The 23,214-nt window shown below is 42.9% G+C and overlaps 1 protein-coding gene across 1 annotated transcript in view; it reads right to left on the bottom strand.

Moving 5' to 3' along the window:
- Positions 1 to 2,713: 2,713 nt before the first annotated feature.
- tmf1 (TATA element modulatory factor 1) overlaps positions 2,714 to 23,214 on the bottom strand; it is a 53,109-nt gene continuing 32,608 nt past the window's right edge. The window contains exons 13-17 of the mRNA XM_084316280.1: positions 22,119 to 22,211; positions 20,909 to 21,031; positions 18,151 to 18,309; positions 14,163 to 14,288; positions 2,714 to 3,411 (exon numbers count right to left, since the gene is read on the bottom strand). Of these exons, the coding sequence (XP_084172406.1) occupies positions 3,271 to 3,411; positions 14,163 to 14,288; positions 18,151 to 18,309; positions 20,909 to 21,031; positions 22,119 to 22,211 (642 nt within the window). The 3' untranslated portion in view covers positions 2,714 to 3,270. The remainder of the gene's footprint in view (positions 3,412 to 14,162; positions 14,289 to 18,150; positions 18,310 to 20,908; positions 21,032 to 22,118; positions 22,212 to 23,214) is intronic.

Here is a 23,214-nt window from a genome sequence, read left to right as displayed (position 1 = left end):
TTGACCAGTCACTACCCAGAGCTATGTGGCCGGCTGGCCGCGTAAGCAAAGTGATCACCGGTGCCGATGGCAAGGTCCGAGCAGCTGAAGTACTCGTCCAGGGGCGCATTTACACCCGTCCTGTGGCGAGGCTCATAGAACTGCCCCGACTCCCAGACACAATCGATGATGACCATGACCCTATGACTTTGTGAGTTGACTGACCCTTACAGCGAACCCTTGAGTGGGGGACAGTGCGGTTAATCTGTCTCTGCTTAACTAATTGGGTTGGGACCAATTAGGGGGCGGCTGTTCTGAAGGATCAGATTAAACCGAATATATATATTTATTTATATATATATATTTAATTGTATTTGTATATCCCCTGATATCCCTTGTATATTCCTTGTACAATATGCATTGAATATCCCTTCTAGTCTACTGAACATCCCATAATAGTCTCCATTCTACCATTGGACGAGACCTTGGTGCCAGGTCGCCATACCCCTCAGACCAGGTTCAATCGTACCGCTCAACATGTATGGACAAGTCCTAGTTCCGCGTAGGAATATGTCTACCGCACCACTAATGGTACTATTTGTTCATAGTGCGTATATATACTGCGCTATTAAAGTAGAGCTTTCTTTTAGTCCAGTTCCTTACCCTCCAACAGTGACAGACGCAAAAGCCTCCCCGCGAACCACGTGTGGGCAGTAAGGCCAATTCGGCGCAGTATCGGCATTGAGACATCGTGTATATTAATATTTGAATAGTCATATTTGGCACTATATCGTCGAGTTGGACGTATTCTATTAAGCTAATAATAGTCTATTCATATGTAGTGCCTCGTGCGGTAAGAGTTCTATAGTAATCAGCACCCCCATCGTTTCGGGCATCAGCTGGACGCTTATCCAGGGTGGTTGACCCCACGTGAAGCTGCACCCGAGGAGCTCCAGGCCAAAGAGCGAGTGGACCTGTATATTGGATTATTCTACCGACGACGGCTAGCCTTCCCCGGCTTGGATTATGCTTTGAGTACTTTGATTATTCTATGGATAAAGGCCAACACTGCGGTGTGTTGGAAATACCCCCCCCGGAGAGGACGACAGGTGAGAAGACGCTCTACACGACGAGGTCGCCTCACGTCTCTCCATCGTGGACCGGAGGACGCCGGCCACAGAGAGTCCAACTGCTTTCATCTGTGGATCGAGGATCGCTGGGCACCGGGTCGCACGACTGTGGGCTCTCCCAGGATACCCTCGGCCAGACGGGATACAGCCAGACTCTACCCCCCCCCCCTCCAGCTGTCCTACAAGCAGTCGGAACCTTCCCCTAGTGTATCCAGCTATATAATCATTCAAGTATCATTGCTATTGTTCCCTAAATATTCCAGGTTGTATATTTGCTTCCTGCGCAATCAGAGATTGGACATTCGATATTGATCTACCTACGAATACTCATTTGCCATAAAAGTGCATACTATTTCAAATCATAAATGTAATTAAGTGATCGTTGTACATACCTTTTGCTATGTATTATTATTAAACGCAGACTTTCGACTTGGTACATTTGTGTTGGATCCGTTTCATCAGGTGGGAGTGTTTATCATAATTATTTATACCTAGTACTGGGTGGCCAGAGTCTAAAGTACAAGAGGTAGTGGTAGTAAGTATCATATCTAACAATACAGTCAGGGAATTGTACCCCTCAGTTACAATAGTCGTAGTACCCTTGAATGAGTGCTCCTGCCAGAGTCTTCAGGGTATTCTTGTTTACCAGAGAGGAGATCCGGTACAAGAATCTAGTTTGTTGGTTGACTTTTTTTATTACCTTGGATGCCATTTTGTCACAGGAAAGATTTGCCTCTAGGATGGAACCTAGGTATGTAATTTCATCTTTCCTTGTGACAATATTGTCACCCACTGTAACTGAGAAGCCGTCGGTCTTGCCGAGTTTGTTATTTGATCCGAAGAGAATGGACTCTGTTTTACCCAGGTGTAATGATAGTTTGTTATCAGCGAGCCAGGTGCAGATTCTGCCGAGTTCAGAGCTGAGGGTTTTTTCAACCTGTAACTTGTTCTTTAAAATGGTAACGGGAGGTGATTCCCTAGTGTTCACGTGGACCAGTTGGTCGGCTGGATTGTGTGTGTGACTATAATATAAGTGCATCATGGATGTACCGTACATACCTCGTTCAGACTAAGGGTTTTTACCTATATAAAAGATTGCTGTGATATCTAGTGTGCTCTACATGGAGGTAAAGGGTTTTTACCTATATATAAGAGTGCTGTAACCTAGAGGTGATGGAATTTACCTAAGGGACGCCTACGGGCCCGTGTCAACCAGGGACGTTTTATGAGTTGTCAAAGCCTTAGGGCTTGTGTCCATAGCGGACGTTTTTTTCAAGGTGGACTGCCATGTAGTGCCATGTAGTACCCTGTAGTGCCATGTAGTACCCTGTAGTATCATGTAGTACCATGTAGTATCCTGTAGTACCCTGTAGTAGCATGTAGTGCACTACATGGGAATTAGGAATACATTTAATGATTAACGCCCAATGTGACATATATTAACATTTCAGATCTTTGCCATTAGGGGGCGCAATTTTGAAAATAAATTCAGAAATGTGTTCTTTGTTGTCTATTTAGTCCGTCTTATGCCCTTCATAATTTTCCTTGAAGTAGAAATGGGTGTGGGTTCTAATGGGTAAACATAAAACATCAGATTTCACCTTACCAATAAATGTTTATTCATTTACATATTTATACATTTTCTTTCACTCTAAACACTAGGTTATATTCCACAGTATACTACTTTTTCTTTTCGTTACATTTCTTAAACCATTCTGAATATATGTCAACCCATTATGAATACATGTCACCCATTATGAATACATGTCCATCCATAATTAGCTGAAATATTTTAGTGCAAAAATCCTTTCCATTTTCTCCAGTTAAAAAAAGAAACTGTCAATATAATAAGGTGTCTTTTCTTAAAAAATAAAAGAATGAAATCATGAGAAATATCTAAAACAATCTGTAACAAGTTCCCAGACAAGTATTATTCAACCACCCTTTGTCTTGTACACTGCGACTATCCTTCATATTGGTTCTATAATCTCCTTTGTACGTGTTAGCATGATTAGATTACCCAGATCCCACCACAACATCCCCTCTTAAATAGCGTATCTGATCATTAAAATTAAAATAATAATTAACACAACAAAGATAACTCAGGCGGCTTCCCTCCTGAGACAGTGGGTTTTCCAGAGCTGTGACGGAGCAGGACAGTTTATTTCTGGTTCTTCAGCAGCTCGTCTATCTGTGTTTTGTACATGTTCTTGACATCTTCTAGGTCCAGCCTCAGTTCTTCTGCCTCCTCTGCCTTCTCTCCATACATCTGCAGGATGGTGTTGTGTCGCTGTTCCAGCTCCTGAAAACACACCACATGGTTAAATGGTGCAAATGGTAAATGGTGCATTTATAGAACAGCTTTTATCCAAAGCACCTTACAATTTGTTCCTCACATTCACACACCGACAGCGGAGACAACCATGCAAGGTGCCAACCTTCTCATCTGGAGCAATTAGGGGGTTAAGTGTCTTGCTCAAGGACACTTACGACACGCTGGCCGGAATGGAAGCAGGACCCTTCCAATTACCAGACGACTGCTCTACCTCCTGAGCTACAGTCGCCCCCACATTTACTATCATGTGCACCGAGGTACTGTAGGCTACCGTCAAATGCCTACTTGCATTACACAGGGTTGTATGTTTGGAAATTGGAAAACACAAATTTTAAATGCCATGACTTTTCCAGGTTTTTCATGACTATAAGATCCATGATTGTAGACCAGGACAACAAGAACTAACATATCAATACATTTAAAATTAATAACTAAGACTTTTTAACATGTCTGGTACCAGTTATTGCACGGTAGTTATTGCATAAGTATTGAGGTGTCTGACCTCATGCTGCAGTACCAGGGCCTTGTGGACAGAATGACTACTGATCCAGGGTCATGGTTAGAGTTAGGGTTAGTGAGTGAGTGCCTTTTGCACAGCATGGCTACTGATCCAGGGTCAGGGTTAGAATTGGGGTTAATGAGTGGGTGCCTCGTGTAGAGCATGGCTACTGATCCAGGGTCATGGTTAGTGAGGGAGTGTCTTGTGCACAGCATGGCTACTGATCCAGGGTCAGGATTAGGGTTAATGAGTGGGTGCCTTGTGTACAGCATGGCTACTGATCCAGGGTCAGGATTAGGGTTAATGAGTGGGTGCCTTGTGTACAGCATGGCTACTGATCCAGGGTCATGGTTCTGATTCACTGAGCATGAATAGACTATAGGTCAATAAAAACAATACACAAAAAAACAAAAAAGATTTTTTTAATTTAGATTAATTTCGATTATAATCGATTCTAACATTTTCAAATCGATGCAGTTGAATCGTCACATTAGAATCGATGCATTTCGATTAATCAATGCATCGTTACACCCCTAACAGCCAGGTCCATAAATATTTGGACATTGACACAATCTTGGCTCTGTACACCACCACAATTGACTTGAAATAAAACAATAAAAAATGCAGACTTTCATTTTAATATTTACATCCAAATCAGGTGAACAGTGTAGGAATTACAACAGTTTCTACATGTTAGTTTGCTTCCTGCCACTACCTGTGTGTGATTCTCAGCACCCCCTGCTGCCCTGATACCTGATGTGACGTCATCATTATGATGACACACGCACGCTATGAAACATGGATTAAAATATGCACGTGCGTGGTGGTTGTGGTTGGGTGGACAAAATGTTTGATAAAAACGCTAAAACTGGGTCAATTTCGATAAATTTTTTCCCCTCTTCATGAAAGTCACTGTTGGCCTAGTCCACATTGTTTATTGAACAAAAATACAACCTGCAAGTGGGCCTTTAACTCCCCTCCCTAGCAGACCCACTATCTTTTGTTGATGCGACCTCGGCTGGCTGCTACTCTCTACCGTGAAAACACTAGGGGTGGGAATCACCAGTTTCATCACGATACGATACGATATCGATTCTTTGAACGATACGATATTTGACAATATCACAAAGTCTGCCACAATTCGATTCAGGTGCCTGCGATCGATATGAGACGATATTATGTGCCCATTTAACACTTTGGGTGCCGGAAAACGCTTTCCAGCGTCATTCCCAGCCATGCTCAAGTTGCCGAAGCGTCTTTAATATCAATATTTCAAAAATCTGTGATCGGATTCATATTTCCCCTCCGCTGGCCTGAGATCCACCAGGAGGACCCACTGAGCTCTCTGGCGGTTCAGGAGCGCCATCTGGTGGCCGATCGGCGCAATCGCCAAACAGGAAGTGCTGTGGAGGTTGTGCTGGTCGGCCATATTACTTCCGGGCACTCGGTTTGGCTCCCGGCACTCTGGCTCGTCACAATATATAGCGATCCATTGCCAATAACTCGATAAACAACATGATTTGGACGTATATACCATTATACAACCTGGAAATGGACCGGGTAAATCGACATCCCATAATGGTAAAATTTCTACTCTACGCTGATCGCCCAACGGCGCGAGGAGATTGGGGTGAGTTTTAGCGTGTAAAATTACCGTCTTCGATACTAACTGCTATGATCAACATTTGACCCACATTAGATGATTGGTATAACGCTGCCCACGGAATTATAAACGCCCCCTAGCCCATCCGGTCAACATCAGATGACGTGTAGTAACTTCTAGAAGTACGTCTAGTTGGAATTTTTTATATCGCGCCGATTGCCATAAAACTGTATTGCATCATCAATATAATGCATTTGGGGCTATATATCACGTTCTGGAGAAAGCTGCAGAAAGAGATGAAAACATACTTGTACATTAGACCATACTTTAGTATGAATATGTGAATGAAAAAGTTTAACGTTGCTACACAATGAACAATACATATAGGACTTTGAATGGGCCCTAATAATGGCAATGTAGCAATAGAATTTAAAAAGTTATAGAAATGCAAAGAAGGGGTACTTCTCCATAGACAAATAGAGCTGGCAATCTATGGTATATCATGAATTTAACCCATGGCACCCAAAGTGTTAACACACGTCACATTTAGATCAACAAAAAAAAGGCTATGGAAATATCAATTGACGTTTTTATTTTTGAGCTCTTCCAGACATTTAAATGAAAAACAATCTATTGTTTTTAATACAAATAGACCTCCTGTTCACTGTAAAGTGCCACGTTTTTTTTTTTTTTTTTTTATATATATTGAGCTTTAAACTTTAAGTAAAATGTTTTGGAACTCACAACACGCAACCTAAAACCCCTCCCTCTCCCAAACTGTTCCTACAATTGTTTTATGTTGCATGATGATCATGAATACATTTATTATGTATTCATGTTTAAATATCAACATTATCTGTCCATCCTCAGTAAATACTATCAATATAATAATACTCCTGACTTCATCTGGTCTTTTCAAACGCACACACACAGAATGCCCCTCCCCCAGTCCCCACACACAGAATGCCCCCCCCTCCTCCTTCCCCAGTCCTCTCCTGTTCGCGTGTTGCTTTTTAACAGCGGAGGAGTGCAAGAATGTGACAATGTGACCATGTGACCGCGGCAGCGCGAGAGCGGCAGTGCGGAAATAGGCTGTCTATTGCCATTCTCTAAGACAAACGCTAACCTTAACCAGCTCCTTAACAGTGCCTAAACTTAACCCTTCTAACCTTAACCAACTCCGAAACAATGCCTAACCTTAACCTTAACCATGCCTAACCTTAACCTTAACCATAGAAAGAATATTGCCATTCTCTAAGACAAACTCTAACCTTAACCAGCTCCTTAACAGCGCCTAAACGTAACCCTTCTAACCTTAACCAACTCCGAAACAATGCCTAACCTTAACCTTAACCATGCCTAACCTTAACCGGCGAAAGAATACATGTTAAAAAAAAAAAAAAAAAAAATTGATTGGATTCGAACTTGTCACCAACGGACCGCAGGATCGCAGGACCGCAGCGCTGCCAGGTGAGCTAAGCTTCGAATGAAAATCATGGCGGATTACGGCTACATAATGCCGCAAGCTCTGCCGCTCCGCTCTGCGGCTGCCGCGCCTGCCGCGGGGCGTGTCGCAGCCAATCAGGGAAAACGCAGAAGCACTCGGCAGCACTCCTCCGCTGTTAATAAGCAATAGGCCTCCTGTTCTCTCTCAGGGTTAGCTGCTTAGCTTAGTTAGCTTAAGCAACTAACGTAACGTTAATTTAAGTCTGCCCATGCGACGTGGGCATAAAAGAATGGCGACGAAAACTGCACAGACTTATATCGGGTCGCAAAATAGGCGCTCTGTAGCCCTGTTCTGCTGTACAGAGCTACACAGCGCTTCAGACTACTGGGCGGATACGACTCGCCGGATTTTCAAAATAAGAGTATCGCAATATGAATCGATCTTTTTACGTTGCATCGATCCTATTTGATTATTGATAATAGATCGATATATTGATCTGGATCGATGTATCGTCCCACCCCTAGAAAACACACTCACTGGCTGCACTGTCCTCATCTGAGATCTAAGAGTAGATGCTGTCATCTAACACAGTCGCGGAGCCATTTTGAGTGGGTCGCGGATGTGTGTGTAAAAAAAAAAAAAAAAAATACGTTAAAAGTAAAATTTTCTTTCTTTTTTTTTCTTTTTTTACTTTTTTTTCTCACTACCTATCTTTGTGAAAGTGGCTTCTCAGCTCTGGTCTAGCTGAAGACAAAGCGGAGGAACAGATTGGACATTGAGCATGACCTCAGAGTTGCTTTGTCTACCATCACCCCAGACTTTGAGACTCTTGTCAGGAGCAAACAACATCCCCAGTTATCCCATTAGTTCCCTGCATGTTAAGCTAAGAAGTCTGCTAAGAAGGATATATTATTTATTTTATTTCATTGTGTTTTTAGCCCTTAGTTGCACTTTTGTTGCAACCCCAGTTATCCCATTAGTTCCCCCAAACGTACTGTAGGTCTGTTATGTTAAGCTAAGAAGTCTGCTAAGAAGCATAATTATTTATTATTATAATTATAATTATAATAATTATTATAATTATAATTATTATTATTATTATTTAATTTCATTGGGTTTTTAGCCCTAGTTGCACTTTTGTTGCAACCCCAGTTATCCCATTAGTTCCCCCAAACTTAGGTCTGTTATGTTAAGCTAAGAAATCGGCTAAGAAGCATATTATTTATTATTATTTTATTTCATTGGGTTTTTAGCCCTAATTGCACTTTTGTTGCAACCCCAGTTATCACATTAGTTCCCCCAAATTTAGGTCTGTTATGTTAAGCTAAGAAATCTGCTAAGAAGCATATATTATTTATTATTATTTTATTTCATTGGGTTTTTAGCAATAGTTGCACTTTTGTTGCACTTTTTTGTGTTCATTTCATATTTTGAAAGATTGCGTATTACTGCAATTTTTATTTTTTTTTACATAAATCATAGTGGTTAAAAATGTTGGGTCGCGACTTAATGACTAAGGAAAATGTTGGGTCCCGAGGCTAGACCAGTTGAGAACCACTGATCTAACAGATATTTACATTATGTACACATTGAAAAACAGGGCTATTCTATCACCTGGAACCTATCGTTTCCCGTATTATAGCCATACCCATTACCCAATGCACACAAATAATTGCGATCTCGATGGGATTATTAATTTTGGAGTACCTTCTGACTAAGGTAAGGTCTATTCTATGTGTATTTTACCGAACCTAAAACATGCTTGTAGTGGCTATTTGTCAACAACTAATAAAAACTAAAAAGCCACTGAAGCACCAGGGCAGCGAATCTCACGCAGATCAGGAAGTCCATTGTCCAGACAGCATTTGACAGTTTTGTGGCATTTATTGTCTGTTAATCAAAGAATACAGAAAAATTATGTTTGATTCTATATGATCTCCTGACGCTGGTAAAAACCATATACCTTCCCTGATGCCCACTGTGCTATTGTCTCTAATTACCTAAATACACCCAGCTGTGCTTCCCAATTGCCCAGAACCCCTTCAAAGTAAAAGCATGCATTTAGCTGCGACTCATAACTTAAATAATATGGCCGTAAACAAATTAATACTACAAAATCACATAACAAATAAATGTAAAAATAGTTAATAGCTCCCACAATGCTTTTGTGTCGATCACAGCGTCGTCTTTTACCGAACCTAAAACATGCTTTTGGTAACGATGCAGCACCTTCAGTCCGACATCACATCAATATAAATAACGTATTGTTTTCTCCTCTCTATATTAACGTGATTCCATCAACACAACATAAATGTTCAAAACACGACTTCATTATTGCTTATCTCTGCAAACACGACTTCATTATTGCTTATCTCTGCTCTGTTCAAAACACGACTTCATTATTGCTTATCTCTGCTCTGTTTACGTTGGGTAAACGAGCAGTGAGTTTTAATATTGAGCACGACATAAGAAGTAGGTAATGCTCTTGCGCGTGACGCGACGTTGGGCTTCATTATTCAGCCACAGGCAGGAGTTTTTAGATCACAGGTCATGCATAATCTCGCCCACCAGACTATTCTACCGAATTGACTAGGTCATGCAAGTCAATCAATAGATTACACTTTCTGTAGGCCTAACACTCACCTACTCATTCTGTTGTGACACAACATGACATGTTAGGATTGTCGCCCTTCCGTGATCATGTTTGAACCAATGTGTAAAAAATCTGTTTTAGATTAGGCTGTAAAAATCTGTTCTATAGGCTATATTTAGTCTAGTTTATTAGACATAAAGCATTTTAAAATACTTTGATTAGTCTACATCAATAGCATTAACCATACATTGTCAAGGTTGACAGAATAAAGTCTATATCAACTTATTTCCATCAAGGACCTTGGTGTAGGCTAATAACAGAACAGATTGACAGGTGGCGACAAAGCATGTGACTTGAAACTTGAACTTGAAACTTGGGCATATTGATGCACGGCGGTAGCAGGTTAGTTAGTATATATTGATGTGCTAGTTAGTTAGTATATTGATGCACGGCGGTAGCGAGTTAGTTGATAGTTAGTAGTATATTGATGCAGGTAGGTAGCTGATGTGACGGACTTGTGGAACTGAACGTTCTGAAAGTTAGGCACGATTGTTAGGAGTAACGCGATTAGGCGCCGAGAGAAACGTCAGTGGCCAATCAGGCAGCGCAAACCGAACGCGGAAGTGCAACCCTGTTAGGGAAAATATTCACGCAATTGGGATGGGAGAAAAAGAGAAAAAGAGAAAAAGTGGGGGAAAAAAAGAAAAGTGCCACAAGAGGAGATAACACACTAGACAAGGTCTACTCTAATATTAAGCTGGGCTACAGAGCCAAAGCACTAGCCCATCTAGGTCAGTCAGACCATGTATCCCTGCTTTTAATCCCATCCTACATTAGAAAGAGTGCCCCGGCCATACCAAAGACAGTTAAAACCTGGCCGGTAAGCGCCACCCCACAGCTGCAGGACTGTTTTGAGAACACCATCTGGGAGGTCTTTGAACATGAAGACCTGGAACTGTACACCTCATCAGTGCTGGGATACATCAAGCACTGCATAGACTGTCACCGTGGACAAACGGGTCTATCCCAATACGAAGCCGTGGATGATGGGAGAGGTGCAGCGTCTGCTCAGAGAGAGGGACACCGCCTTCAGGTCTGGTGAAGGAGCTATACAGCACTGCCAGAGCCAACCTGAAGCGAGGTATCAAGAGGTCCAAGGCCAACTACAAGGGGAAGATTGAGGACTGCTTCCAGAGCAACAACACCAGACAAGTATGGCAGGAGGTCCAGATGACCAACTACAAACCCAGCCACTCCTCAGCCAACGAGGGTGACCCTCAACGAGGGAGACCCTTCGCACAATTTGAAGCGAGGCAGACGGAAACAGCCACACTGCACATCAACGCCACCCCCGAGGCGGTGCCGACAGAAGCAGCCTCACCACACTCACCAGCCCTCAGCAGCATCATCCTCACGGAGCACGAGGTGAGACGCACACTGAAGGGAGTGAACCCAAGGAAAGCAGCGGGGCCGGACGGTGTCGTGGGACGGGTGCTGAAAGACTGCGCTGACCATCTGACGGGGGTCTTCACTAAGATCTTCAACCAGTCCCTGTCCCAAGCCATTGTCCCACCCTGCCTGAAAACCTCCATAATCATCCCGGTCCCAAAGAAGAACTCCATCAGTTGCCTGAACGACTACCGTCCAGTCGCACTCACCTCCCTACCCATGAAGGTCTTTGAAAAGACACTCAAGCCCCACATCATCTCTAGCCTCCCACCCGGACTAGACCCCCACCAGTTCGCCTACAGAGCCAACAGGTCCACGGAGGATGCCATCGCCACAACTCTCCACTCTACCCTGTCCCATCTGGAGAGGGGGGGGGCTACGCACGGCTGCTCTTCGTGGACTTTAGCTCTGCATTCAATACCATCCTGCCTGACAGACTAGTGCCCAAACTCATGGATCTTGGACTAAACCATCCCCTCTGCCGGTGGTCCAAGGACTTCCTGTCTGACCGCCCCCAGAGGGTCAGGATAGGCCCCCACACCTCCACAGCCATCACCACCGGATCCCCCCCAGGGCTGCGTGTTGAGTAGGGATGGGTACCGAATTCGGTAATTTTGAGGTACCGAACCGAAACACGTCGGTACTACCGAGTATCGAATCAAGTGAGATACCGAAAAAAAAAAAAAAAAAAATGTATTTACTTTTTCTTTTTTAAACTTTTTTCTTTTCATCAACGTTCACACGCACAATATATGCTTACCTAGGATTTGACTTGATTCAACAACAAAGCAGTCGGAGCAATGGCAAGCCGAAAACTGTCGAAATTGTAGTTATTTGAAGTTTGGATTATTTTTTTCATGACTGAGGTAGGTAAATTAAATTTCTTAAAGGGGAACTATCTTATAAATGGCCTTTTTCAGTGTTTGGCATTGTTTCCTAGCTATGTGGACTTATATTAATATGATCTATGTCTCTAATTCTCATATTGGCGCATTCTTCCAATTCTCCTCTCACAATATTCACCCTCACTGAACTGAGTCATCTGAAAATGTGCTGATTTGTGATGTCAGAGAGACACCGCTGCATGATAATGTGGCCCCATGTGCTGAGACTCACACCCACTCCACACAGTCAGCTCAAAACGGCTTAAGATCTTGAGGTAGAAAAATGCTGTTTTTGAGGACTTGATTAGAAATACAAAACAATGAATTAAAAAAAATAAAAAATTACAGAGGTGTTCCATAAACTCACAGGAATTGTGTAAAAGTGCCCAAACAGTGAAAGAAATAGTAAAATAGTTCCCCTTTAAGACTAAAGTACCGAAAAAAGGTACCGTTGGGTACCGGTATCGATTCACAGGTACCGGTACCGGTTCAAATGTGAAAGGTACCCATCCCTAGTGCTGAGTCCCTTATTTTACTCTATTTACACCCACGACTTCACCACAGTCCACCCCAGCAACACCATCATCAAGTTCGCTGACGACGCCACAGTGGTGGGCTGCATCTCAAAAGGTGACGAGACCGCGTACCGCGATGAGGTAGAGCAGCTGTCAGCCCTGTGCAAAATCAACAACCTACAGCTGAATAAGCTAAAAACCCAGGAGATGATCGTGGACTACAGAAGGAAGAAGACCGACATACAGCCACTGTACATCGACGGGGGATGCGTGGAGAGAGTCTCGGTCATCAAATTCCTGGGCGTCCACCTGGAGGATGACCTGACCTGGAGAACCAACAACAAGGCGATCGTGAAGAAGGCACAACAGAGACTCTACTTCCTGAGAATACTCAGGAATTACCACCTTAGACAAGACCTGCTTGTGTCCTTTTACCGCTGCTCCGTGGAAAGCATCCTCATCCTCACTTACTGCATCAATGTATGGTTCCTCAGCTGCACAGCCGCAGAGAGGAAGGCGCTCCAGAGGGTCGTCAACTCTGCCCAAAAGATCATTGGATGCCCTCTCCCCTCACTGGAAGAACTCTATAACTCCTGCTGTCTTAAAAAAGCAGTGAAAATACTAAAGGACCCACACCACCCTGGCAAACACCTCATACGGCTGCGCTCGGGCAGGCGTTTCAGAGTCATGCCCACCCGGACTAACAGACTGAAATTTAGTTTTTATCCCAGGGCCATATGTGCACTAAACTCAGCTAAAATTTAAAACAACAATCTCCCCTGCACATAAGGCTCACCAGTGGTTTACTTATCTTGTGGTGAACCCTCTCTATTCACTCTGGGGAAGACTTCTCTTGATTGTTGACTTTGTCTACCTCCTGGAGAGTGTTCTTGATCTGACCAACTGTTGTGAAGGGGTTTTTCTTCACCAGGGGAATAATTATTCTTCATCCACCACAATTGATATCTATGGTCTTCCGGGTCTTTTGGTGTTGTAGAGCTCACCAGTGCATTCTTTATTTTTAAGAATGTACCAAACAGAAGGCGTCTGGGTGGCGCAGCGTACATTGCGCTCGTCACCAACGCAAGAGACACCGGGTTCGACTCCGGCTGTCGGCGTTGCCTCCGGCTTGGGCCAGCCGTCATACTAACTCAATTGGCAGAGTTAGCGGGTGGAAGTCGATGGGTGGTAATCTGGACGTTGTGGACAGCGACTCCTACAGGTCGGTTGGGGACGCCTGCACAGCAGAGACAGGAAATGGCGGGGGTAGTGTGAGCCTCCCACACGTTACACCTCGCCAATGAGAGTCCGCGCTGGCAGGTTAAAAGATGAGACAGGCTGCCTCCTCGTGTATCGGAGGGGACAAGTGATCCTCCCTACAACCGGCCAGTGGGGGGCATATGCGAGCAACGTTCAAGACAGGGGAGGGAAGAATTGGCACAGTGGAATTGGGATGGGAGAAAAATAGAAAAGGAGGAGAAAAAGTGGAAAAAAAAAAAAAAAACAAAAAAAAAAAAAAATGTACCAAACAGTTCATTTGGATTTGGAATTCCTTCACCATTCACCTGATTTGGATGTAAATACACTTTGAAATTAAAGCTGGAAGTCTGCACATCTTGATTTGTTTGATTTCAGAGCCAAAATTATGAAAACTGTTGGATGTCCAAATATTTATGGACCTGTCCGTTTATTTTAATTTTTATGGAGATCCACTAGCAGTGGTCTTACCTTCAGCTGAATCTTCAACTTGGGTATCTCCTTGACATTATCCTCCATCTCATCGTTCTCATTAGTCAGTCGGATCAGCTCCTCAGCCATGACGGCGCGACTCCTCTCCAGGCTGGAGATCTCCAACTGAGAGTGGAAGAGGGGAAGCAGAGTATTAGGGATGAGAACTGAGGGGAGAATTCAATTTCAAAGTTCTTAGTGTACGTACTACCAGGAGAAGACACTGCATTTCCATATGTGGAGTGAAACTGTCTGAATGTTGTGCTAAAGCAATGTCCAAACATGAGACAATTCAAACTGAATTAAAAAGAAATCATTTTCATGAGGTACAGGGATGAGGAAGGGATTTGACATTCACAGGTGTTTATTTTTATTTTATTTCTTTCATGTTTTACATATATTATTATTTTTGTTTTGCATATATATTTGTTTTGTAAGGTTTTAAATTAGTACATTAATTTGAGTAGTGGAAAATGGGTAGGATTAAATAAGTGTATACTTCTTCCTACTCCTTAAAGGGTAAATTGAGTTACCGGTATGTTTTGTTTATTGATTTTTTTCCCATTTCATTGCTAGAGATCAATGATTTGTTTTTGTTTTATATTGTTCGCATTTACATGTTCGAAATAAATTTTTTTTTTTTTTTAAAGAAAAAAAAAAAGACATGTGGCACACAGCAGCGTCTTCTATTCCCAAGTCAAAACAATTCAGTCTTTGCATAGCAGACATCAGCACTATAGATGGAGTTGTGTATTGCTGGAGGAAACCTCCTGACTTCAATTTACACAGTTGTTGTGTGTACAGTAGGTGCCATGGTCCATACAACCTTTTCAAACCCTTTGTACAATTGATCCCCAATTTTTTTTATATTTGATATTTGTATTCGTTTTTTTTAGACATTACAGTAGACACTACGAACGTGACATACATACACGTATAAACAAAACAGAAAAAAAAATAAAAAAATAAACTGAACAAGACACCAAAAAATATATATAAAAAAATAAAGAACATTTATTAAAAAAGGTCAAATAAAAAGGTTCTCGGAGCACTTCATATTACAGAGTCGTTCCTATACAGTGTCCTTGTTTCAGGAGGTGAGAGATGTAGTCAATCGTTCCACATAGGAGATAAAGGGTTGCCACTAGGGATGTCCGATATTATCGGCCTACCGATATTATCGGCCGATATCGGCATTAAAATGTCATATCGGAAAATATCAGTATCGGTTTAAAATATATATATATATATATTTTTTTTTACATTTCTATAACCTTTATTTACCCAGGCAAGCAAGTAAGAACAAATTCAGATTTTATTTATTGTCAAAAGTATGCATAATGTTGTGTTAATTCCACAACAAGAGATATGTAATGTTAATTACCTGAAATTATTCCATTTTTTAGGGGGGGAAACCCTGCATATATCGGTATCGGTTGATATCGGTTGATATCGGTAATTAAGAGTTGGACAATATCGGTATAGGTAAAAAAGCCAATATCGAGCATTCCTAGTTGCCACACCACGTACATTTTCCACTTGTTCCCTGCAGAGTATATTTTATCTTTTCAACTTTTAGATGTTACATTACATCGCAAATCCACCTGCCAAATGAGGGAGGATGTTTGTTTTTCCAGTTCATAAGAATGAGACGTCTTGCTAAAAGGGAGGAATAAGCGATACAGATCAGTTGTGCTTTTGGTAGATGTAAATCCTCGGAAGGGACACAAAAAAAAAACAGGAAATGACATGGTTCCAGTACCCAACCTGCCAGGTCTGAGTAGAGCCTAAATATGGATGACCAGAAGTCTGCTAGGCTAGGACATGACCAAAATGTGTGATACAGACCGACCGGGGCTTGTTTGCATCTGTTACAAGTAGGACTAACCTCAGGGAAATTTTTTGACAGTTTGAGTTTGGACATATGTAGCCGATGTACAATCTTAAATTGAATAAGCCTGTGTCTCGCACAGATAGATGAAGCGTGACATTTTTTTAGTATTCTTGACCACACCTCTTCTATGTCTGTTTCAAAGTCCTTTTCCCAGTGCCCCTTTATAATTGAGTGACGAGTCCTCCATCTCCATTGTGGGGCGGCTTTGGCTCAGGGGTAGAGCGGGTCGTCCAATGATCGAAGGGTTGGTGGTTCGAATCCTGCTCAAGCCCATGTCCATCCCATCGCCGTTGTGTCCTTGGGCAAGACACTTAACCTACTTGCCTCGTATGAATGTGTATGCATGTGAATGAATGTTGGTGGTGGTCGGAGGGGCCGTAGGCGATGATTATTCGCCACGCTTCCGTGAGTCTGCCTCAGGGCAGCTCTGGCTGCAATTGTAGCTTACCACCACCGGTATGACTGTGTATGAACGAATAATGGACTCTGTGAAGCGCTCTGGGTGTCATGAAGAGCGCTATATAAATCCAAGACATTATTATCTCGAATATGTTAGTATAAAGTTTAGACATTGTTCCCTTGAGCTCAGGTTGTCTCCAGGATTAAGTCTAGTGATGTATTTGGAGGCAGGGATGGAAATGTAGTGGATTGACTACGTATAAAGTTTCTAACTTGTACGTAAAGAAAGAAGTGGTGTGATGGCAAATCATACTTGTTCTTAATTTGTTCAAATGACATAAATACGTTGCTTTCATAGAGCAGTCTCGTGTTCAAAACTCCCTTTTTGAACCACTGATCAAATACGTTATCTAGGAGGGAGGCCGGAAACAGATGATTCGCTGCAATTGGAGCATAAGTAGACATAGAGGCTAAACCATAACTTTTTCTAAATTGGGACCAGATTTTCAGGGAATGCAACACTAAAGGATTTAGACAGGACTGGGGAGATTGCAGGGGGATTGAAGAGCACAAAAGAGCAGAAAGTGAAATGCGGGCGGTAGAACTAGCTTCGATGTGTAACCAGGCAGGAACGTCCGGGGAAGATGTGTCATGTAGCCAGAACAATAAACTTCTAATATTCGCGGCCCAGTAATATATTTGGAAGTTTGGTAGGGCCAAACCCCCACACATTTTCAGTCTTTGTAAAAATATTTTCCGGATTCTGGGTGGTTTATTGTTCCAAATAAATGTTGAAATTAGGCTGTTAAGTTTTGTAAAGAAGAATTTGGTGAGAAAGATCGGGACACATTGGAAGAGGTATAAAAACTTTGGAAGAATACTAATTTTAATTATATTAATTCTCCCAACTAGGGATATGGGCATGGTGGACCAACGTATAAGATCTTGGCGTGTTCGATCCAGGAGCGGTGTAAAGTTGGCCTTTAGTAATTGGGAGTGAGACTTTGTGATAGATATACCCAGATAGGTAAATCTATCATTTGTGATCTTAAAGGGCAAAGAATTAAAAGAAACCTGGCTGGCCGCAGTGTTAATGGGTACGAGTTCACTTTGATCAGGGGACACTTTGATCGCATATGCCCCCCACTGGTCGGTTGTAGGGAGGATAGAAGCCTTGCATCACGTGTCCCCTCCGGTACACGAGGAGGCAGCCTGTCACATCTTTTCACCTGCCAGCGTGGACTCTCATTGGCGAGGTGTAACGTGTGGGAGGCTCACACTACCCCCGCTATTTCCTGTCTCTGCTGTGCAGGCGTCCCCCAACCAACCTGTAGGAGTCGCTGTCCACAACGTCCAGATTACCACCCATCGACTTCCACCCGCTGACTCTGCCAATTGAGCCAGTATGACGGCCGGCCCAAGCCGGAGGCAATGCTGACACCCGGATTCGAGACCGGAGTCTCTTGCATTGGTGACAAGCGCAATTTCCGCTGCGCCACCCAGCCGCCCTCAGACATCATCTTCTTGACTGGATTTGAGGATTTTGTTTGGCGTTCAAGATGCATTAATACAATGGCTGGGCAGTATGTAGACTAGGTCATATCAGTCTAAAAGTTAAGATTATATTCAATAAATAAAAAAGCCAATTCAATAAATGTCAAATGGCTTTTTGGATGTGTGGTCAGGAGCTGCTACCTGTAGCTGTGCGATCTCTCCCTCCCTCAGTTTGAGCTGCGACTGAAGGTTCTCTATGATGCTGGAGCCCCCGGACAGCCTGGCCGCCTCATACAGGTTGTTCCCACTCATGGACATGGACATGGTCATGGAGCCCAGAGAGTGGTCCAGAGGGTCGTCCTGAGAGAGAAAAGTATTCAAGTTTTTGTTTTATGTCACATTATAAAGGTACATGTACAGTACATTACAGTGAAATGCTTGGTTCTAAAGCTCAGTCTTGACATGTGGTGGATCTAAAGTATCTAAAGCTCAGTCTTGACATGTGGTGGATCTAAAGTATCTAAAGCTCAGTCTTGACATGTGGTGTATCTAGGGCTGGCCACTATTAGTCGATTAGTCGAGTAATCGGTCGAAAAGCCAACCTCTTAGTAGAATACAAAAAATAATAATAATAGAAATATATATATATATATTTTTTATCATTCTTTCCAAAAGAAAAGAGGCCTAGAAGCGTGGCTAACGCTAATGGCACGCATACCAGAGGCTAACTGCCTACGAAAACAGGCACAGAGGCACTGAAAGAGGATTTCACCCATCTAATGAACACACTAGACTAGACAAATATCAAGATGTATCCATCAGTGGACCAATTGCATGCTTTTGCAGAGGACAAGAAGCCTTCAGTCGACTCCTTCAGACATTAAGCACCGCCCACAGCCCAAATGGAATGTAAAAAATAAATTAAAAAAAAATATATTATACTGGTACTTCTTTAACGGCTATTTTTGGCCAATCATAGTCGACTATCCAAATCCTTAGTCTGGGACAGCCCTAGGTGTATCTAAAGTATCTAAAGCTCAGTCTTGACATGTGGTGTATCTAAAGTACCGTAATTCCTCTAATAGTGACCCGGTATTTGTTTCAACTGTAGTGGGTACCAGGCTTTTATTGAAAGGAGGCATGTATAAGAGAGAGGCCTATATTTCTCATTTTCAAACAGATCATAATGAATAAATCAACATTTTGTGTCAGTTTGAACCCAGTAAAATGTACTGGGTTCATTTATTGAAACCAAGTACTGTATGAAATAGTAAACAGTGCAATTACAAATGCAAATACAAACGCCTTGCCTCCATCACTCACTGTTGGGTAGATTTCCATTGCTTTTCTTTGTATCATTTTGCACGACACACGGTTGTGTTTGTCACGCAATGCATAAATCCACTCGGAAAGTAGTGTCTCCATCTCCTCGCTCACTTTTTTTCTCCCTCCTCCAGTTATGCGTGCTTTTACCGTCAGCTGCTTTCAGCTCATTCCTTTGTTTTTTCCAATATCGGAATCGTCTGGAATCAATGTTAAAGTGCTTTGCGGCTTTCTCTTCCGAATGCTCCGCCGCATACCTCAAAACGTCCTCTTTAAACTTAACGTCAAACTTTCATCTCTGTTTAGTACCGGTAGCCATGCTTGCTCTGTTGTTGTTGCGTTACGTGCTGCGCGCGACCCGTGTTCCATATACGGAAGTAAGGGGAGGTTCGCTCACGCGTATATTAGTAACCCGGCTTGTATTAGGAGGTCGGCTTATAATTGCTTATTTCAACAGCGCACCCGGTCATTACCCATTCTCCGCCACCACTTTGATTCGTCCTAATCCCTTCTCTGCCAGCTCTATTTGTGTATGGATATGTTCACCTACTTTGCAGGGCTATAACTTTTTAAATTGTATTGCTAAATTGACATTACTATGGCCCATTCAACATCAATTAGCTATTGTTCAGGGTGTAGGAACGTTTAACTTTTTTCATTCACACATTCATATAAAAATACTGTCTAGAGTATAAATATGTTTTTATAGTTTTCTGCAGTAATTCATAGAACGTGAGATAGCCATTTATGCATATATTACATCATCAAATGCAGTTTGCTAGCGATTGACATCAGATAAAAAATTTCAATTGTACAAGGGGGGGGGGGGGGGGGTCGTTTATAATGCAATGACCGACGTTAAATGAATCATGTAGTATGGGTGATATGTTGATCATAGCAGTTTGTATGGATAATAATAATCAAACACGCTGAAACTCACCGCAGCTTCCTCTGACCGTTGGGTGATCAGCGTGGAGCAGAAAGATCGCTATTATGGGATGTTGATCTAGACGAACCATTTCCGGGTTGTATAATAATATATACGTCCAAATAACGTTGTTTATTGAGTTATGGCAACCGATCGATTATCCAGTGTGTCAAGATGGAGTCCTGCGAGCGATCGCGAGTGGCGGACGGAATAGGGGGGACACCAAGCACTTCCGGCCCCACTGCCGGTTTGGCGATCGGCCACCAGGTGGCGATATTGAACTGTTGGAGAGTTGAGTGGAGATCCCCAGCACCTGTCAATGATCCGTCGGTGAAATATGAATGCCATGACAGATTTTAGAAATATTGATCTCGATGACGTCGTAATCCGTAATTGGCAGATTAAGCATGGCGAGGAATGACGTCTGAATCCGTCATTGGCGAAAGATGGGTTAATAGAGTCGGTTATTTATTGAATACAGGTCACTATTAGAGGATTTACGGTATCTAAAGATCAGTCTTTACATGTGGTGTATCTAAAGTATCTAAAGCTAAGAAATCCTGTGATCTAGTACCATATGTGTGGTATTTAAAATCAATCAAAGAGCAGAGATAATAGGGACAATAATAGAGACAATGTGGGCCAAAATCCTCCTCCGTTAGCTGTAAGTGTGCTGCTGTGTGTGTGTTTGTGTGCGTGTGTTTGTACCTGGGACAGCATGGAGGAATGCAGGCCAGCGTTGTCTGCCCCACTGAAGGAGCTGGAGCGGGACAGCGAGGGGGTGGAGGAGCCTGGGGCTTCTCCTACACAGTGGACCATGGCCTTCCTCTCCTGACAGGAAGAAAACATGAACCATTACAGTAAGGATGGCAGCAATCAGATGACTAGCGTTAGGTGGCTAACAGCAGAGTGATCTGCACTAGTGCTCCTCAATAGAATACAAATCAGTTATACTACAGTTTAAAGGACAAGTTCACCTTTTTTATCCTATTTAAAGACTGGTGAGAGGATGCAACACAGTGCCGTTTCTCAATAGTAAAGCAGTCAGTGAAATGATGGTCTGTACTGGTCAACATCATGTTTGTCCGTTGCCGGTCAGAAAGTGGTGTTGTTGTCCAGCAGGGGGCACTCTGTCCTCTGGACTAGTCAGTAACAATGCCCCTGTTACAGTGATAGGGACACTGTACAGCTGCGTGTGCCGTCCTTCGGATGAGACGCTAAACCGAGGTCCTGACTGAATTCGGTCGTTAAAGAACCCAGGGCGCTTATCGTAAAGAGTAGGGGGTTCTCCGACGTTCCTGGCCAAATTCCCAATCAGGTCTCTGACATCAAGGCCACCTAATCATCCCTTCCCCCTTAATTGGCTGATATCAATCCCCGTCTCCTGAGCCGTTCAGCCATTGTGTAGTGTGATGTGTGCCTGCTGCCAGTGTATGGCAGCCATTGAGCCTGCATAGCCCAAGGTTGGGTGCTACCAGTGGTGGTGAATAAGGGAATTTCCACCCTAGATTGTGGGGAGCGCTTTGAGTGTCTAGAAAAGCGCTATATAAATGTAATGAATTATGTTTAAATAGCACCTGGGTTCAAAGGTGAACCTGTCCTTTAACCAACAAAGAGGTAAATGAGAGGTGCCAGAAGCTAATCAAAATGGGCAAATCTCATTTTAGTAACAATACATTGGTTTTCCGGTGTAGTAACGTATGTATTAGCGGTATTTTTTTTTTATTATATATTTTAAATTTTTTGTCATACATCATTTCTTTTTTTTTAAGCCATTGATTGGATTATTAGAGTAAGTTCTATACACATTCAACACTGATTAGAGTACAAAATAATTATCTATAATACTAATCTTGCCTCCATTGGAAAAAGAATCAGCAGGAGACATTTTGCTCAATAATGAACAGAGGAATATTACCTTTTCCTTGAGAGCTTCTTGCACCAAGTAGCATTTCTTCCTCTCCTGTTCCACCTTCATCTTCTCCATCTCCAACTGATTGGTCAGCAGCAGCTGGTGGGAGGAGACGACGGCATCAGAATCACACAATGAATTTACAGGAATGTGTCTTGGCGACGACGGTGCAGAAACATAATGAGCAACTTCCAGTACGGCACGACAGCATGACAGTACGACAGGCAGCATGACAGCACGACAGCATGACAGTACGACAGGCAGCATGACAGTATGACAGGCAGCATGACAGCATGACAGTATGACAGTACGACAGTCACACACAGCATGACAGTCACACACAGCATGACAGTCACAGACAGCATGACAGACAGCAGCATGACAGTCACACACAGTATGACAGTCACACACAGCATGACAGTCACACACAGCATGACAGTCACACACAGCATGACAGTCACACACAGCATGACAGTCACACACAGCATGACAGTCACACACATCATGACAGCATGACAGTACAACAGTATGACAGTCACACACAGCATGACAGTCACACAGTATGACAGTACGACAGCATGACAGTCACACACAGCATGACAGTCAGTCACACACAGTATGACAGTCACACACAGTATGACAGTACCACAGCATGACAGTCACACACAGCATGACAGTCACACACAGCATAACAGTCACACACAGTATGACAGTACGACAGTCACACACAGTATGACATCACATACAGTATGAGTCACACACAGCATTACAGTACAACAGTCACACACAGTATGACATCACACACAGCATGACATCACACACAGTGTGACAGTCACACACAGCATGACATCACACAGTATGACAGTCACACACAGCATGACATCACATACAGTATGACAGTCACACAGCATGACAGTCACACACAGCATGACAGTCACACACAGCATGACATCACATACAGTATGACAGTCACACAGCACGACAGTCACACACAGCATGTCACGAGTATTACACAAGTATTACAAACATGATGTCATAGGGCCAACGTGATGGAGAATGATTATTTAGGCTCTGCTCATGAATGTCCCTATTATCTCTGCTC

This window comes from Notolepis coatsorum, assembly GCF_963971535.1.
Source record: "Notolepis coatsorum genome assembly, chromosome: 6".
In the NCBI taxonomy this organism is placed as follows: domain Eukaryota; kingdom Metazoa; phylum Chordata; class Actinopteri; order Aulopiformes; family Paralepididae; genus Notolepis; species Notolepis coatsorum.
This window is presented reverse-complemented; position numbering and strand designations above follow the sequence as displayed.